Genomic DNA, 18689 nt, shown 5'->3' with positions numbered 1-18689 from the left:
CCCTGCTCTTCCTGCTCTGTGGTTGCAACCCTGCAGGTAGGAGTGGAGCCACTGTGGCACAGGGACTCCTGCCCCACACTCCAGGAGGATGCCGTAGCCGTGGCCACCGAGAGATCCACCCCTGTCTTTCTCCTGATAAAGGCTGCTAGTCAAGCAGCCTTTATCAGCTACCAAGGCTACCAGGCCTAGTTATAGCTACCAAGGCTATAACTAGGCCTGAAGCCAGAGAGAAATGAACCTTGATCACCCACTTCCTGCACACAGCTGCAACCTGCAAACAACTTCTCTGTGTTCAGGGAATAAGCCCATCCAAAACACAAATGTTGGCGAAGAATTTAGCTCAGGTGTGCTCAGCCAGCGGTGGGCAACTTGTAGTCTAACAACTTCTGGAGGGCCACAGCTCTTCTCAGCCCTCACCATTGGCTATGCTGGCTATGGCCAATGGAAGCCATAGCAGGGCCACAAATTGCCCGTTAGAGGTCAGGCTACTGCCTGTCTGGTGGAGCTGGCCCAGAAATGAACACATTGATCAAATACCCAGGAGTACAGCATGCATAATTTGGGTCATTTAGTTAAGGAAGCAAAGTACCCACATAAGGTACGTGGGAAACAACAGAGATGAGGTCAGAGCTTTTCCAGAAATGGAGAGCATAAACGCAATGGCAGTTTAAAGGCTGGCTGAAGAAGGCCGCCCCAGAGATGGGAGGGAAGGGCGAGAAGTGATGCCACCAAGCAGTTTGGAGTGGGAAGTGAGGGGCAGGGAGTTGCAGTGGGGATGGAGAGGGAGGAGGAGAGGGAGACCTTTCCTTCCCTGCACCCTGTCCAAAACAAAGAGAGGGAGAATGGGGATCCTGCATGCCTGAGGAAATCCCAAAAGCAGGCTTCCTTTTGTGCAGCAAGGCTTTTATCTGGCGGACCCCTCTGGAAATGGGGTGCAGAAAAAGAGCACGCCAAACTGGGAGGCCAGTTCAGGCCACGTTGATCCCAGAAAGATCTCTCCTGGAATTACCTGATGTTTAAGGGTGCATGAACTGGAAGTTTCAAAATATGGGTAACCAAAGCAGCACAGAGAGAACAAGGGGAAGGAGACTTGTGTAGGCCCCGGGGGTGCCTCACTTGGAAAATCCATGGAGCCCGAGGAGTTGAAGGCTTGTTTAGCCTCTAATTGCAAAGACACTGAAGAGCACAGGGCAGCCCTGGAAGGGTGAATTTCAGCAGGTGCTGAAGAGGGGAGCCGCTACCTTGTTCCTGCCTAACAAGGAAGGGGGTCTAGTTGGCTTTAGGGGGGTGTTGAAAGCACTTATTTTTTAACGTTGGGTCCTGCCCCCCTTCTAGAGCCACAGATCACCACTCCGCATGACGGCCTTTCAGGTAACTGACACAGTGGCTTCTGCCGGTCAGAAACCGCTTTGCTGAGATATGTGGAACTGGTCCCTTTTATTTTCACATATTTTTTTGCTTTTGTTCTCCATGGTGTCACGTATCCATGGATATCTACAGAGGTTTCTGAAGAATGCCGGTGTTGTTCCTCACCCCCACCAAAAGCTGCCATCTCTCTCTCTCTCTCTCTCTCTCTCTTTCTGCTTGCATATGGAGAGTTAAGTGCTAATTGCATATGATTCAGTCATTGCAACGGTTCCAATTAGCAGTGTTGGTACTGACATGGTTTCACGGTTTCTCTGCAGCTCTGCTGCCAGTTGGTAGAAGAAATGCTTTAACTCTAGTGGAGGAACTGGCAAAGGGCTTGGTAACGTTGGGTCAGTTTCACCCCACCAGTTGAATGGGTGCCTCTGAACTTGCAGCCTTTGTACAAAAATGAGGGAGCTTGTGCTATCTCTGCCTGCACGAGACTTGAGATCTGTTGGAGGAGCCCTCCTCCGCATCCCACCAACACAAGACATACGCTACGCTATGGTGGGACACGGGAGAGGGCTTTCTCTAGGGTGGCAGCCCGGCAGTGGAGGCCCAACTGGCACCAACGCTGACTTTAATCCAGCACCAGGTAAAATCATGGGTTTTTAACAAAGCCTTTAATGGTTGACTTCACCAAGCTTGCACATTGTTTTAACCGTTTTTATTGGTTTTTATTGCTTTTAAATTCTATACTGGTCTATACTGCTTGACGGTTTAATTTGTTTTTAGCTGTGTATATTTATTGATTTGTATTGTATAATTTTATCTCTACGCTGCTCTGAGATTCTAGTGATATAGGGCGGGATACAAATGGTTTAAATAAATAAATAAATGTAAACATCCAGGTTCATCTGTGTATCCCCCGCTTCTTTCTGACCACATGCACAAGTTTGTGCATCAGATGTTGGTGACTTTTTTTCCCTGGAAGATCAGTTGGATAGAATCAGACATAAGGAGGTTCCAAGATGTTTGTTCGCAGCGTCCTCTTGGGCAACTGCGAATATCCCCAGTCATCTCCTAGTGAACTACCCAGCCAGTTCCCCACTTGGGCTCCCTTCAGATTGAAGACTGCGAACTCCAGCCCCATGTGGGAGGGGCTGTTGTTGTGGCACCCAGGTTGGACACCACCACCACCCTGATAGGGGGTTATATGAGTCCGCTGGAATAATAGTCCCATGCAGAAAGCAAAGCTGGACCTCTGTTACCTACCATCACCTGTTATTGTTGTTATTATTGTGGTTACTGTCTTATGGCTATTATTATTATTATTATTATTATTATTATTATTATTATTATTATTATTATTATTATCCCTTCCTTCAAGGAGCCCCATATTCAGCATAGTTGAGCAATTGATGATTTCCCCCTTTAATTAAAAAGGACTTTTTTTCCTCAAAAGAATTGCAAAAGGAAAAATGAGTCACTTGTTTGTTATGGCTCCTTTGTCGCCATGCCTGCCAGGTGTACAGCGGGTGCTTCCTGTTTATGGCTTTTGCTGTTTGGGGCTTGTTCCGAGACAAAGTCTTGTGAGTGGAAAGGTTTCCTTCAGGGGCTTCCGGGGGGGGGGGGGGGAATGTGATCACTCAATTGGGGGCCTGACCCTGGCATAGGAGGGCTGCTGGGTTATTTTGAATCTTGCTGTTCTTGCTGCAGATTTACGGTCTTACTATGCTTTTAAATTGTGCTGTTTCGTTAACTTAAAATAAAAATCTTACTGTGTATTTTAATGGGGACTTGTATTATTGGGTGTTTTTTTATTTGTACCCATACTTGTGAATTTGTGGAAGTGGAAACTTCTTGCTTGATTAAAAGCATATCCACTTACATTGTAAAACCTGTTAAGGAACAAGGCAAATCTTAGTTCTATCCCTGCAGATAGAACACTAGCACGTTAGGGATGAGGGCTGTCTCTGACAAGCTAGTTTTCTACATGCAAGGATGTTTTATAGGGAGGAGCATTGTGTCATGGACGTGCCCTCCTGTAGTCCTAGCATAATACAGCCTGAACACAGATTGACTGCCTCAGTGAGAACAACAGATGCCTCCCACTCAAAATAGATCAAATGTGAAACAAAGATGACAACCCTGCAAAGATGGGCAGAATGGCCGTGTTGAGGGCTCTATATACTCTTCCCCATCAGGGCAAATAACTTGAGAGGATGTGTGGACCTGAGGCAATTCAATTATTATTATTATTAATATTAATAATAATAATAATAATTTTATTTATATAGCACCATCAGTGTACATGGTGCTGTAAAGAGTCAAGGAGCCCCTCAGTAGATTGTAGAGAAATTTAAAGAGACAGGAAATCCTATCATGAAGAGCCAGAATCTTGTGTAGTTTGGCCCTCTGTGGCCATGGCTAGACCAGGATTATATCCCGGGATTGTCCTGTGCATCTAAATGACACACGGGGGATACCGGGAGCAGGCAGGGACGATCCCTCCATTTGCTTGGGATAATCCTTAGGTCTAGCTAAGGCCTATGTCATGTATGGATGACCCCCAATACCTGAGCAAATTATGATCTGAAAGGCATGTTTTTTATCAGTGGAAAGCTCATTTCAGAATTTAAAAGCACTGGGTTGAATAGTTGGTCAAGGTAGACTAGTTAATGAATGCATCCCATAACAAGGGAAACTTTGCAAAGCAATGGTTTAAATTCCTTTTCTCCTTCCTCTTTGTTTATGTGCAGGTTTCTTTTAACGCCATCACAAAAGCCCCACATCTGGATTTATACGACAAGTGGAAAACCATGATCTGAAGAAGAGACAAACTTTTTTTGTTCTTGTTTTGTAATTTTTTGTTTTTAAAAAGAGGTGTTTTTTTTTTTTTTTGGATTGCAGCATTTTGAAAAACAGAGTTTTTCATTTTAAGTTTTGGAAACTTAGACAATTAAGCCACCCCATACCGTGAGGATCTCCGGAAAACATGGGGAGAAAAAAGATCCAGATCCAGAGGATTACGGACGAGAGGAACCGGCAGGTCAGTTGCATGAATGGACATAATTTCTATGGCTGATTCTTCCTCCCTTCTCTCATCAGTCCCACAGGTGACGTGACGCCTTTTGTTTGGCTCACGCCTTAACTTTCTCAACTGTAGGACGGAGCTGGTGGTTTTCAGCAACTTGGGATCTTGTGGGTGATGCAGGAAGGAAGGTGTGTGGAGCCCGGCAGAGGATTGGTTGAGCTACTTGGGACCTAGGTTTGGGTTTCCAGAGGGTGGAGCCTATGAGCTGAGGGGTGTGGCTTTACAGACTAGGGCAGAGCTTGGTGGGAGAAGAGGGCAGGCTGTGTTTCTGGTTCATACTGCGTTTTGCCAACTCTGGAGCGGCTTTGCCCCCACCTGAGAACTCACAGATCCAGTCCCTTCAGGGCCCCTCCCCCGACCTTCCTCCACTCGATATGCAGTTGAGCAATTAGGCTTTGAGGGCTCTGAAGTGCCCAGCCAGTAGGGCACCCAGGTTGGGCAGCTCTTCTGTATTTTAAGAGAGGTGCTTTGCCAGGACATCATGAAGCATTCAGTTTAGGAGCAGTTCGCCTCGTAATCCCACCACACACGCACACACACGCCAATGCAAGATGATGGTTTCCAGGGATTCCAGTGTGTCAGAATGGTCTTTGGGATGCAGAAATGGAGGCTGCTGCTTCATCTTGCTGCCAGGACTACCAGGTGCTGGGAGGCCTCAAACCAAGAGAGGATTTTCTGAGCTCACTTCTTCCCAGATCAGTAAGGGGGCAGCAGCCTGCAGCAATCCAGCCGGGAATGAGTCCGGGTCCACAGCCAGAATCCCCACTTGTCTTGTTTCTGCCAGCCTGCCATGTGAGTCAAATCCTGCCTTGCCAGGATCAGTCCTGGGGATGAAAGAAAAGTTCAGGTTAACAGGGGAGCTGTCCAGCAGGGAGCATAGCAAGAGAGAACCATGATATTTTATCTGAGCAGCATTAGAGGTGCCATTGCTGCCCCAGCCCTCCTTGGTTTGTCAGTAGGACCCAGATCCTGAGCATGTTTCCTCCTCGTGAGTAGGGCTCAGGGATAGTTGCTGTACTGCCAGCTATGCCTCAGAGTTTCCTTCTGGACCTGCTGCTGTCTCTGTTCATGAGATCAGTCCTGGTGGGTCTGGAATGGGGGAGATGGAGCCGTATGAGGAAAGACTGAAAGAACTGGGCATGTTAGCCTGGAGAAGAGAAGATTGAGGGGAGACATTATAGCACTCTTCAAATACTTAAAAGGTTGTCGCACAGAGGAGGGCCAGGATCTCTTCTCAATCCTCCCAGAGTGCAGGACACGGAATAACGGGCTCAAGTGACAGGAAGCCAGATTCCGGCCGGACATTAGGAAAAACTTCCTGACTGTTAGAGCAGTACAACAATGGAACCCATGACCTAGGGAGGTGGTGGGTTCTCCCACACTAGAGGCCTTCAAGAGGCAACTGGACAGACATCTGTCAGGAACGCTTTAAGGTGGGTTCCTGCATTGAGCAGGGGGTTGGACTCGATGGCCTCCTTATAGGCCCCTTCCAACTCTGCTATGCTGTGATTCTATGATCCCCCAGGATGGTGGTCTTGGGAGGGCATCCTTTAATTCCTCTTGACCCCTGCAAATGCCAGAGCCATTGATAGAATCTTCCTCCTCTGAGGTCTTATCCAGTTCTAGGACGGCCTGTCAGGAGGCGTTGGGACACAATATGTTCAGTGGTTGTGCCTTTTTTGAGTGGGGGTGGGGTTCATTTCTCATTTGCATCCTGCTTTTTGTTTCCATCCTTCTTGCACCCTCAAAGTTTCCACCCCTAAACAGCCTGAGGCCCTCTCACCATAAAGGGTGGGGCTGCATGTACACTGCTGCAGCAGTCAGACTGTGCACCCTTTGTGCCTCACGTGGGGTCTTCTTGCCCACTTTGCGCTCAGGGGGAGCTGGTTTTCCCTGTAGGAGAGAAGGAGGCGGATCTATGCTGCACCGCCTGGCCTTCCCCTGCTTCAATCCCTCGACCCTTTCAAAGTAGGGCTGTGCCCAGTGCTGGTTGGAGGGTCCTTTTGTCAGCCACAAAACAACCCTTACCTTGGAGCCAGTTTTAACGTGAAAAATGAAAAGGGGGGGAGGGACTGAGCAAATGTTTAAGCAGATAAACATGAAGGCACTTGCAAACCTCCCCCAACCATCCCACACAGCTTGCCTGAAGTGTAGCAGGGAAGCAACAATAGTGGAATGGGGGGGGGTTGTCTTTTAATGCTGAATCTCCCCCTCCCCGCCCCCAGAGGCTCTCCAAAGTCCTGCTCTAAGCATCTTCCAGAAGCTGTGTACGGTTTTTATGGAAGCTAGCCTTTCAACGGCGATACGAAGGCCCAGTCATCCTAATTAGGATTTGATTATCGTTGACTCGCCTGCTGTATTGGAATGGGAGGCCTATAAATCAAGTGGTTTAATAACATAAATGCTGTGCCAAAAAAACCAACAACCAACAAGATACTTCGCCTAATCTGCCTCTTCTGCCCCGGGGTAATTTGGCTTTCATCAGCCTCCTCCATTGTTCCCTCTGCACCATGAGGACTTGGAACTTATACATTGAAAAACAACAACAACCACAACCTGGAGCTTTCATGAATGTCTCTGAAATCCTGAAGGGTTTTCACTAAAACGTAGCACCAACACTCTGCCCACCTCCCACCCCCGCCCCCTTTGTGTCCCTGAAGGGCGTGGCGGTGGCATGAGGCCCCTGTCCCTCCATTGCTAGCAAAGGGATCTTTCTGGTGAGCAGCAAATGTGCTGCAGCAAATATTTCCCTCCCCTTCAGGGAACCGCCAGCCTCAAGCTTGTGAGGCCTTAAAATTAACCTGTCGTGACAGCTGGCCTAGTTAGGCTTCCCAGCTACCCAGCAGGTCTGTTCTCTTGGCAACGGCCCTTCGATGCAGAACGAGGTTGCTTCAATAAACACCTGAGAGAACTACAAATCCCATTATGAGAAATGAAAACGCTCAGCCCCCCCCCCACCTCATGTTGGCCAAAGCCACGGCAGGGATGGGATGGGAAGAGAATGGAGCAAAGCCAGGCAGTCACGCCTGGAACTTCTGCAAGGCTGATTTGGGAGGGTATGGAATATGGCCCCCATTATCTGTGGGGGCTCCTTCCCCACACTTTTTCCTGCGATGAATCTGCTGCTGCCAGCAATGAGTTGCTTCTCACAATTCACAAGAGTTGAAGAGCCACTCGCCGGCTGCCTCCTTCTGTGGCTTGTCCCTGCAAGCAGTGGGTCTGCTCTGAAGGCCCCCTGATGCAGCCACTGTTTTGGAGTGCAGCTTCTGCAGGCCCCGTCAATTCCTCAGTGGGAGATTTCCGGAGGACCCCCTATGTGCTGCCTTGAGTTCCATCAGGGAACAAAGGCGGGAAGTGCATGTACATGGATAAGCACTAATAAATACATTCAGTAAACCTTCCTAGGAGTTGGGAAGGAGTTGGGTGTGTGCGTGTGTCAGGGCAGCTTGCCTTGACTTCCCCTGTGCAACCTGTGTCCTGAACCCGGGCCCCAACATGTTTGTCCACCATTATGGATATCGAGGAGGAGTCCTGAAGAAATAACGGCTTTAGGCAAGATGCCCATTTCCTGGTAGATTTTCTGTGGAATTGTGCCTGTGAAGGCCTCTCATCAGGAGACTGTTCGAAACATGTTGTACCACACAGTCGGAGAGGTGCATAGGCTCCAATGGGCAGGTACTGCTGCCAGTAGGAGCTGGGGCTAAAATTCTCCCAGTCCACATTCCTTCACAGGTTTTGGAATTGTGAATTGCCTGGTCTCGATTCTGAAGTGGAACAGACACATGAGGAACCCTCCATTGTTTCCATTTGTTTTCTCAGTTTTGTAGAGCATGGTGCTCATGCACCGTGCGCTGCAGCCTTTTCATTCTTGCCCACCACTGCCAGTGTGCATGTGTCACAGTCTTCATGAAATAGTTCATAGGAGGAGTAGGTCAAGCAATGCTTTACTAATGTGTATGTACAGGTTTGTGGATTGAAAAAGCAATCATGATGTTATTGTATGATCAGTTGAACCAAGATTCTTTGTGCAGGGTGTTTGATGCAAGCTCAGTAGAATGCCACACATAATAATAATATATTTATTTATTACCCACCTCTCCCTTTGGTTAGTAACAAAGAAAAAAGAAAGACACAAGTGAGCTGAAGGAACTGAGAGGTATTATGGCAAAATGCAAACGCTCCAATTCCAGAATTTATTTAGTTTATTCCTCTTTTTGATGATCCTATTCTTCCCTTATAGTAACAGTTAGAGCTATAATGTCTAGTTGATTAATCAATTTAGTATGATTAAAAATCATTCAATTAAAAATAGTGCTCCCAACTAATCAGGCAGCAGAACTTTTTAAAAATGGTTTATTACATGTAACTATTTCCAAATCCCTGGGTGGCCTTCTTGGAACTGGAATGCCATTCCTGAAGAGATGTTTTCCTTAGAACATGTTTTCCTTAGAATGATTGTTGTATTCATATGCAAATTTATTTGAGTAAATCAATTAAAACTTGCAGGATTAATCCACTTGGGCCATGTCTACACCTACCAGATATCCCGAGGTCATCTCTAGGTCATCCCTGTGTGTCCATATGACGCACAGGGGATCCCCGGATGACCAGGGACTTTCCCCGGGATAACTGGGACCCTGGATTTCCTGTTGTTTCCGTGGTCCTGGGACCATCCCAAGGAGTGCGAGCGGTATGCCGCCGCTCCCGGGTCGTCCCTTCTTCCCTGTGAGTAGTGGGGCTGGGCACAGAGCTGCATGGGGAGGCTCTGTGCCCATGAGGGGGAGCAATTTCGCCATCCCTAGGGTGGGTGGGGTTGGGTGCCTGTTTTTTTAAACCTTTTTTGCCATGCGACCGGCTCCTCTTAAAAAATAAAAATAAAAATGGCGGCCACGATGTCCCTCTTCCCTTCCGGGACGTCACGTGACCATCTAGATGCTGGGGGAGGACCGCAATCCTCCCCCTCCCTCCTGCTACACCCTTAGGTGCAGACATGTCCTAAGATTTCTTGAATTGATTGACACCCCAAAAATCATACTCTGCATTTACACAACAGTTTAAAGGGTCCAAGGTGTTTTACGTACATTATTATCTCCTTGTAATCATTACGACCCTTGAATGGTAGGGCAGTGATGCTAATCCCCATCTTATACATGGGAGGCGAAGAGGGAGAGTTCCTGGCAGAGACAACATTTAAACTGGGGACTTCCAGATTCCCCAACCGGTGCCGTGGGCTTGTAAACTCTCTGCTCCTTCAGCTCCCTTTTTAGCGGAGAGTTTTTTCTCCCCATTTTTAATGCTAGGCACTGGGGACAATTAATTTCCATTGGACTAGTTTTCCTATTGGAACAGTAGTACTTTCAGGTTTTCCTTAGTAAAAGATTTACTGGTAAAGTTGGGGCGGGGGCAGAGAGGAAAGAAGAAATGGTGAAAGTGTTCCTGTTGTGCAAAGCATTGTTGTTGTTTGTTTTAAGTCTAGCAGGGAATGTCCTATTAACAATTATTAAGAAACTGCAGCGGGGGGGGGGGGGCTTTTATTGGGGTGGTGCTGTTTTGCAACATGGGAGCATCAGTGCCAGGGGCTAAGTTAAGCCTTATCCTTCCACAGTTATTGGGAGCTGTAAAAGTGAATGGAAAATACTTTGCAGCCCTGGGACCTCTTGGGGGCTCTGATGGCGTCCAGGTTCCACAACTCTTCAGGAAAGTGGGGGGAAACTTTCCATGCCAGAGCACAGGGCCAAGTTGAAGGGCGGTTTTCCATCTCTTTCCATTGAGCTGCTGCTTGTCTGTGTTCCTGTTGCAAAGCCTTTGAACGAAGGAGAGACAGCATCAGGCCAGGAGGCTTAAGGGCCCTGTGTAGGATTGTCCTGGGTGGATTACGTGGTTTTAGGGCCCTGGTGTGGAAGTGGTGATGCCCCTGTGGGAGACCTTGCACCTGGCTGAATGCCCTACAAGTATGAGTTCTGGGAAATCTAAGAATCGCCAGTTTCATTTTGCAGATTCCTAGATTAATGTGATCAATCTGCATCGGATGTTGAGTGTATTTGTTTACCTTCTGCATACACCATATTCGCTTATTCTGCACAATTTATTTATTTATTATTATTATTTATTTATTTAATTTATATACCGCCCCATAGCTGAAGCTCTCTGGGCGGTTTATAAAAGTTAAAAACAGTGAACATTAAAAAGTATACAAAATTTAAAACCATCAAAAACATAAAAGCAACAGTATAAAAACAACGGTGTCCATTTAAAAACAACTACATATGAGGAGAGGTTTACTGTAACAGGGTACTATAATATCCTTCTATTTCCATTGTATATTATATTCCAGCATCTGTGCAATATGATATATGAGAAACTGTTAGCCAATTGCCACACAGCATCTTTGAGAATTGCAGAACAATTACTCTCCACAATTCATGACAATTGTGATTTTCTAGTAGACTTTCTGTGGTTTATTAGACCACAAAATGAACCTCCCCAGCCTCAGCATGTGAAACTGGAGGCTGTTTTAAGTGGCACTTTAGTGTCTGTGCATGTGCCCTAGGGCCTAGCTCCACCACTCAGAACATTTAGAGACCCTGGGGGGAAAAGCCTAAGCCCAAAGAACGGCAATGCTAGCAACTTGTGTTACCAAGGTTTTTTTAAAAGGCTTCCACATCTCCCAAAAGGGAAAAATTGGAACAGTGATTTATGCAGGACATAGCCCAGAAACATGAGCCTGTCACTGAACAATGGGGTCCATTGGTGCATGGTCTTAACACTGTGTTGGACTTGCCTCGTCTGCAGGAGACACGCAGGAGCTGCGAATTCAACCCCTGCGTAGAGGGGAAATCAGGTTAGGTCAGACGTGGGCCAGCAGAAGCCTGAGGCAAGGGTGCCCTCCTTGTAATAGCCCCTAATGTCATTACAGGGATTTGCGGAGTGGATTTGCCCCAGCAGATCAGTCCGCTGTTATGTCAGGGCTGGCTGGCCGACTTGGGAAGCGGCTGGGACCTTGACGCATGAGAAAGGAGCCAGCAATCCTCCTTCAGCAGTGCCAGGCTGGGAGGTATGGTAATTCCTTCCCCAACCCTTGGAGCAAACAGCTTACACCCTGGAGAAGGAGATTTGATTACCCTCTCCGTCTTAAAAGGTTAATGCCGGCAGATGAGGGTGAGCAGGCTGGGCTAAATCCTACCCAAGCCCTAAAGGGAGTGAAAGCCTTCTGTCTTTGCTCTGCCTTGGTCTGGATCTGTTCCACGGATGCAGATGTGAGGCGGTGACTGGTTTTAGTGAGGGTGAAGGGACCCCGTGGGGTTCTGGTGGAGCTGTCTTACGCTGAGCCAAACCCTCAACATATCAACAGGCCAGCACTGGCAGGGGCTCTCCAAGAGACTGTCCCAGGCCTGAGATCTGCTTAACGGGAGATGCCGCAGGCAGAACCTTAATGCAGTCTATGGTCTTAGCTAGACCTAAGGTTTATCCCGGGGTCGTCCCTGCCTGCTCCCGGGATCCCCTGTGTGTCATTTACATGAGCAGGGATGACCCCGGGATAAACCTTAGGTCTAGCTAAGGCCCATGTGTCCGGAATGGATGCCCTTTACGGGAACATAGGAAGTCAGGCTGTTGGTCTGTCACACCAAGGATTTTCTGTGGTGGGTGGCAGCAGCTTCCCAGGGCCTCTGCAGGGAGAGGCCTTTTCTCCCAGACCCCTTGAACTGGGGATTGAATTGAGGAACATCCCTGGGCTATGTCTTACTCCCCCTTTGTTTGCTGCCTGTGTCCCTCGGAGAATCATGGAAAGGTCCGTGTAAAATCTAAAGCTCTGGAATGGCTCACAAGCCATTGGGTCTGCCTGTCTCCCTGAGCCATCCAGCCCCCCACAAGCCCCACTCGCATACTTACCTGCTCTGTTTGCACCATGCCACGTTGCCCATCAAGCTCTGTCCCTGATCACAACATCCTTCTGGGCACCTCTAGACCTGCTGTCCTGATGCTGTCAGCCCCCACTCCTGTCCAAAAATGGTCTGGCATCCCTGCATTTCAGGGTACAGTGGAAAGAGTACTCAGTGGGATTTCAGTGAGTGTTGGATGTGTGTAGTGAGGGGCCACGATTGCTAGCAGGTTTCAGATTATTTTTCAAAGAACTCAACTGGGCACAATGCACAGTGTGGGCACTTAATACAGCTCCATCAGTGGAGGTATCCAGAATACCAACCAGTCTAGCTTTATTGGAAGACTTTCAGCTGTTGAGGCCCCAAGATGAGGACAAGGTGCTTGGCTGCGTCCAGTCAACCAGCTGTGTGTTTGATCCTTGGCTTTCATGGGTTGTTACATCTAACAGGGAGGAGATGCCTGGCTGGCTCCAGGAGGTTGTCAGTTCCTCCTGAAGAGAGGGGCTAGGAAGTGGTAATTTGGCCGCTCCTCAAGAAACCTAACCTGCATCCGGAAGGTGTTAACAGCTATAAACCAGGAGCCTACTTCCCCTTCCTGGGCAAGATGCTTGAGCAGGCGGTTGCTGGCCAACTCCAGGCACTCTTGCATGAAACGGATTATCCGGATTGATTTCAGGCATGCTTCAGGCCTGGTTTTGGAATTGAAGCTGCCTTTGCCGAGAAAGGGAGAGGGGGATTCTCTTGGACTTCTCCTTTCAGCAACTCTCACAGTATCCTTCTGGGTAGGCTGTCTGAGTTGGGTGTTGGAGGCACTGCATTACAGAGCTTCCACTCCTACTTGGATGGCCAATTCCAGAAGGTGGTGCTGGAGGATTATTGCTCTGATACTTATGCTCTATTTCCACCAGGCTCTATTTCATCCTCCATGCTTTTCAACATCTACATGAAACCCTTGAGAGAGATGCATACTGAGGTGTTGCCAATGACACCCATCTCTAGCTCCCCTTTTCATCAAATTGAGGTGTTGCAGTGGGTGTTCCAAATCTGTGCCTGGTTGTGGTAATGGACTGGATGAGGGCCAGTAAACTAAGACTCAATCCATATAAGATGGAGGTCCTGTTAGTGGGTGGGTTGATTGCCCACCTAAATGGTGTTCAACCTGTTCTGGAGGAGGGTGCGCTCCTGCTAAAGGATCAGGTTCGTACTTTCAAGGTTCTTTTGGGTTCATCATTGTCACTGGAGGCCCAGGTGGTCTTGGTGGCTCAGAGTTCCTTTTATCAGCTCTGCCTGATATACTGACTACGAACCTATCTGGACAGAGGTAGCCTAGCTACAGTTTTCCATGCTCTGGTAACCTCTTATTCGGACTATTGCAATGTGTTATATATTGGGCTGCCTTTGAAAGCAGTCCGGAAACTTCAGCTGTTTCAAATAGGGCAGCAAGATGGCTTAGAGGGCTTGGTTTATACTTCCATATGGTGCCATGCTTTGTGATCTGCCCTGGCTGCCTGTCGATTACTGGGCCCAATTCAAATGCTGGTATTAACCTTCAAAGTCCTTAAAACACTTGGGGCTGAAGGAGCATTCTCCTCCTATATAGACCTGCCTGGACCCTAAGATCATCTCCTCCTCTGGGTGCACCTGACAAATGTGGTGCAGCAGTTGGCTACTAAGAAGATGGACTTCTCAGTGGGGGCAACACAGTTATGGAATGCCTTCTCAAGAGAGGCTCACCTGGTGCCTACGTTGTAATCCTTTTGGCTCCTGGTGAAGGCCTTTTTATTCTCCTAAGCTTTTTAGTTGGCAAGTTTCTGAAATGGTGTTCGTACGTTTTAGATTTCTTTCTTTCTTTCTTTCTTTCTTTCTTTCTTTCTTTCTTTCATTCATTCATTCATTCATTCATTCATCTCTGTACCTCTCAGTAGCCAAAGTTCTCTTGCACTGATATTGTTTTTTTTTTTACTTTGATTCTATTTTGTTTTAAACGTTTATTTTTTACAGCATGTTTTATTATGTTTTTATATTGTATGTTTTTGAGAATCACCCAGAGGGCTTTAGTTATTGGCCCATGCAGTTGTCCAGCACAGCTAGTCAGAATGATTGGGGTAGGGGTAGGGGTGCATCTTGGTCTTGATGGGGAAAGGAACACGCTATGTCTGTTTTTACCAGCTTGCAAGACATTTTGTGGATAAAGTTGCTCAGATTCATTCCAACGTAGATACCACAGTTAGAGCTGATTCAGCAGATGTTTAGGTATGACCATCTCTTGGAAATCCAGCCCTTTTGGGGCCTGACAGACTTATGCTGCTCACCCAGCTCAGCTTGCATTTGCAAGCCACAGGTTTCCCTTGAACTGCAGGGACTTTTCTAGGGTGGGTTTTTGTGTGTGTGTGTGTGTGTGTGTGTGTGCGCGCGTGTTGACTGCAATTTGTGCAAAGTACAGCTGTAATTTGCTCAAATAAAAAACCACGGAAAATCCACCAACTGGAACTCCACTGTCCAAACAAATTCCTCAACCATCCCTACAGGTGCTGCTTTTCCTTTTGGCTGCTGCTGGTTCTTTTTGTCATGAATACTTTTCAATTTGTGAAGCCCAAGGATGTTGACAGGCTCATTGGAGGTGTGAGGTTGACCACCTTTGTGTGTGACCCTTGCCTTCTCTACCTGCTTAAAGCAGCCAGAGGAGGACCTCTGAAAATTGTTTCTGGCTTGTCTCTTCTTCTATTCCATTCTTGGGCAAATTGCTGATCACTTAATGGTGACTGCACTCCAGAGTTTGTTTGTTCGTTTTCCCCCCTGAAAGAGACAAATTATCTAGATTCACTTCTATCTAGCTTCAAGCCACAAGGAGATAGAGAGCATCCCTCCCAGTTTCACTGGACCTCTCAATGATTTTGATACCGTTGATCATGGTAACTTTCTGGATTGCTGGGCATGGATGGAACCCAGGGGCACTGTTTTGCAGAAGCTCCTGTTCTTCTTGGAGGTATGCTAGGCTATTATTGTACAGCATCTTGGTCATTGGCCAAGCACCTTGCCCAAGAATGGATATCAGAGATGAGCTTATTGTGTCACTGGAGGATCCATCTTGTCCCGGTGCTGTTGAACATCTACATGAAACTAATAAGAAAGATCATCCATGGATATGGAGTGTGGTGTCTCCAATATGCTGATGACACCCAGCTCTCTCCTTTCCATCCGGCTCCAGGGAGCTAAGGAAGTTCTGAATTGTGCATGATAGTGGACTGGATATGGGCTAATAAACTGAAGCTTAATCCAGACATGACCGAGGTACTTTTGGTCAGTAGGCGAGCTGATCTGGAATTAGGTGGACAGCCTCTTCTGAATGAGGTGGCACGCCCTTTGAAAACTTTACCTGGGGTATCCATATTTGCTCCGGGATGCTCAGTTAGTGGTTGTGGCCAGGAGTGTTTTTGCCTAGAGCTCAGATCTGGGCATAGTTGCATCTCAATTGTTGTTGTTGTTGTTGTTGTTGTTCTGGGTGGTTTACATAATATTTACACACTTAAAAACAATATACAAAAGCATACAATATACATATATGTTTAAAATCACTATAACAACTTTAAAAACTATGAGCCTAAAAAAACAGATCCAGGCACATTTCATATTGCTAAAAGCCTGGGAGAAGAGAAAAGTGGCAGCTAGAATGTTTATTGGAGTCAGTTCTTGGTCACATATAGCTCCCTTATTACAAGAGCAGCATTGACTTCTGATCCATTTGGGGCACAGTTCAAAGCGTTGGTCCCAAATGGCTTTGGACCAGGTTTCTGAGAGGGCCATCTTCCTCTTCCATATGAGCTTGCCTGCTGGTTAAGATCTACTGGAGATGTGCACTTAGTTGAGAGCGAAGTTGTGGCTGGTGGGTACTCAGGAGAGAACCTTCCTGCATTGAGCAGGGGGTTGGACTCGATGGCCTTGTAGGCCCCTTCCAACTCTGCTATTCTATGATCCTCTGTGACCGTGCATTGGTTGTGGCCATCTTTTAATGGTCTGTTTTTTTCATCAGGCGTTTGTGGATCCCTTGGAGAATGACCGTTTTTGTTTTAACTTCCTATTTTGTGTTGTTGAGATGTTACTGTTTGGAATATGATGTAAGCTGCCTTAAGTGTTGCTTTTTTAAAAAATGGGAAACATATCATTTTAATGATATGTTTCATAATCAGCTATGTGGATTTGAGGCTGTACCTGTGAGATGTGGATGTCCTGTGTCAACTGGAGACCCATGTTCCTCTGCTTTGGCTTGGAGTGGGAGTGATGGGTAGTATGAAAAGGTGAGCGAGGCTGTGTGCCAAGCCACAGGTCCTTCTTGGCTTTTGACAGCTGAAAAAAATGAAATGGAATGAAGCACAGAGGTGATGGAGAAACGGGGGCACAGATGAGTGAGGGCCTGGCCAGGGAAGGAGCTGGAAGATGAACTCCCTCTCTGCAGAGAAGCCCCGGAAGCGAAGTGCGAGGGAGGAGGCGTGACGCCCAGCGCACTTGTTCTGTAGCATAGTGAATGAAGCTTTGAATCAGGATATCCCCACGTCAGATTTTCCTCAGCCAGGAACATTCTTCTGCATGTGTATCTCTGTGGTTATTCTGAAATCCTCACGTTCATCCTCCCTCCCTCCCTCCTTCCATCTGATTTCGTGTCATTAGCATGAAGTAGCATTGCTGGATCAAGCCACTTGCATCCATTTCTTACATTTTTATCTCGCCGTTCTGCAAAGAAGCTCAGGATAGGGCCAGAGCACAGGCGCCAACCACCCCCACCCCCTTTTATCCTTGCAACAGTCCCTGCGAGGTGGGTCAGGCTGAGAGTTAATTGTCAAAGGGCACCCAGGAATGGGTTTTTTTTTCCTGCTCATAGGCCAACCATTCACTGCACTGAACGCAGGAAGCGTCTTTATCCTGAGTGAACACGATGGGAGAAGGACCTTCCCACTCTGACGTTGCCCCAATAACGGCCAGGGCTCTGCAATCCTGCCTGGAATGTTGAGCTGCGAGGGCCGGGCCTCCCCGGTCCCCAGCCTGCCCTGTGTGGCTGAGCTTGCAAGGAGTTCGGCCGGGCAGCCATAATTTGGAGAGAAGCTGGCATGAAGTCAGTCTTGGCATGAGGGATTGTGGTTACTTCGCTCAGGGTACAACAGGGTCTAGCTGGGAGGGAGGATTTGCTAGGCAGGCAGATGTGTGCGGAGGGAGTGTAGCGACCTTTCTACATTTTGCAGATGGAGTGAGAGGCTGCTTGGAACATTCCCACTTCCTATAATTAGGATTCCTGCCCAAATACCTTTGCAGGAGTGGAGGGAGTATGTGGCTCTACTCCTCCTCCTGCTTTTGTTTATTCCAATGTTTGTGTTTTAGGGGGAAAGGCACATGGGCCCTTAAAGAAGGCCACTGTTGATTTCCCCGTGATTTTAGACAAATCAACCCCCCACCCCGGTCAAACGTAGTGTTCAAGGGAATAGGCCTATCCTGGTCTCCTGTAATTCAAGCGCAGGTTTATTCTGTAGTAGCTCATCCTCCCTGGATTTAAAAGCCGAGATGGTGGTGCGTCTTGCTTTCTTTCAGAGAGAGGCTAGAAAAACAGCGGTGTCCTCTAAAGGGACCAGAGCAGAGTCCGAGAGGACACAAAGCAGCCAGCTTGCTGAATCTTGGCAGGGCGGCGGGGGGGGGGGGCAGTTGCTGGGTGGGAGGTTGATAGGGAGCCCCCCCATGCACCCCCCCAAATTCCATGGAGGAAAGCTGTATGAGAGAGGAGTGCTGGTGCTCCATGCTAAAGGAAGCGCTCCACATGTCCCCAGCATCTCCAGTTCCAAGGAGAATCAGCTGGCAGTTGATGGGAGGTAGGCTACTAGTGAGGTTATTGCTGTTGTTACTAATATTTTTTAAGGCATTTTTACCCCTGTCTTCAGCCAAAAAAAAAGTCTCAAGGGCAGCATGCAGAGATAAGGCAGGATGTGCTCTGAGGCTTACAATCTAAAAACCCAAAACAAAAGGAAAAAGGAATGGGAGGGAGGAGGAAAACAGCAAATCTGGCTTTGGTCCTTAGTGATCGAATTCTCGTAAGTGCTCTTTCTGGCAGCAAGGAGAGGGAATAAAGCTCACTGCAGCTGCTCCTTCTGTGGTCAGAGGATGGGGTCAGGCTGGTCTCCCTGAGAGGAGTAACAGTTTCTCATTCCATCTGACTAGCCTGTTTCCCAAACTTAGAATCATAGGCCATGGCTAGACGAGGAGGTCGGAGGGCAACGATCTCGCGATTTTATAATCGCAAGATCGTTGCCCTCGTTTACACACGGGGCGCGACATCGCAGCCGCCATCTTGGATTTGTTTTTTTAAAGGAGAAGGAGCACACGAG

At 47.7% G+C, this 18689-nt stretch overlaps 1 protein-coding gene across 5 annotated transcripts in view; it reads left to right on the top strand.

Moving 5' to 3' along the window:
• The window catches only part of MEF2D (myocyte enhancer factor 2D), a 161199-nt gene that overhangs the window by 89925 nt on the left and 52585 nt on the right, over positions 1-18689 (top strand). For all 5 annotated transcript variants that reach the window (XM_063145906.1, XM_063145904.1, XM_063145905.1 and 2 more), the window contains one exon: positions 4110-4399. In XM_063145906.1, coding sequence (XP_063001976.1) covers positions 4346-4399 — 54 coding nt within the window. In that variant the 5' untranslated portion in view covers positions 4110-4345. The remainder of the gene's footprint in view (positions 1-4109; positions 4400-18689) is intronic.

This window comes from Elgaria multicarinata, chromosome 21, assembly GCF_023053635.1.
Source record: "Elgaria multicarinata webbii isolate HBS135686 ecotype San Diego chromosome 21, rElgMul1.1.pri, whole genome shotgun sequence".
Classification (NCBI taxonomy): Eukaryota; Metazoa; Chordata; class Lepidosauria; order Squamata; family Anguidae; genus Elgaria; species Elgaria multicarinata.
This window is presented reverse-complemented; position numbering and strand designations above follow the sequence as displayed.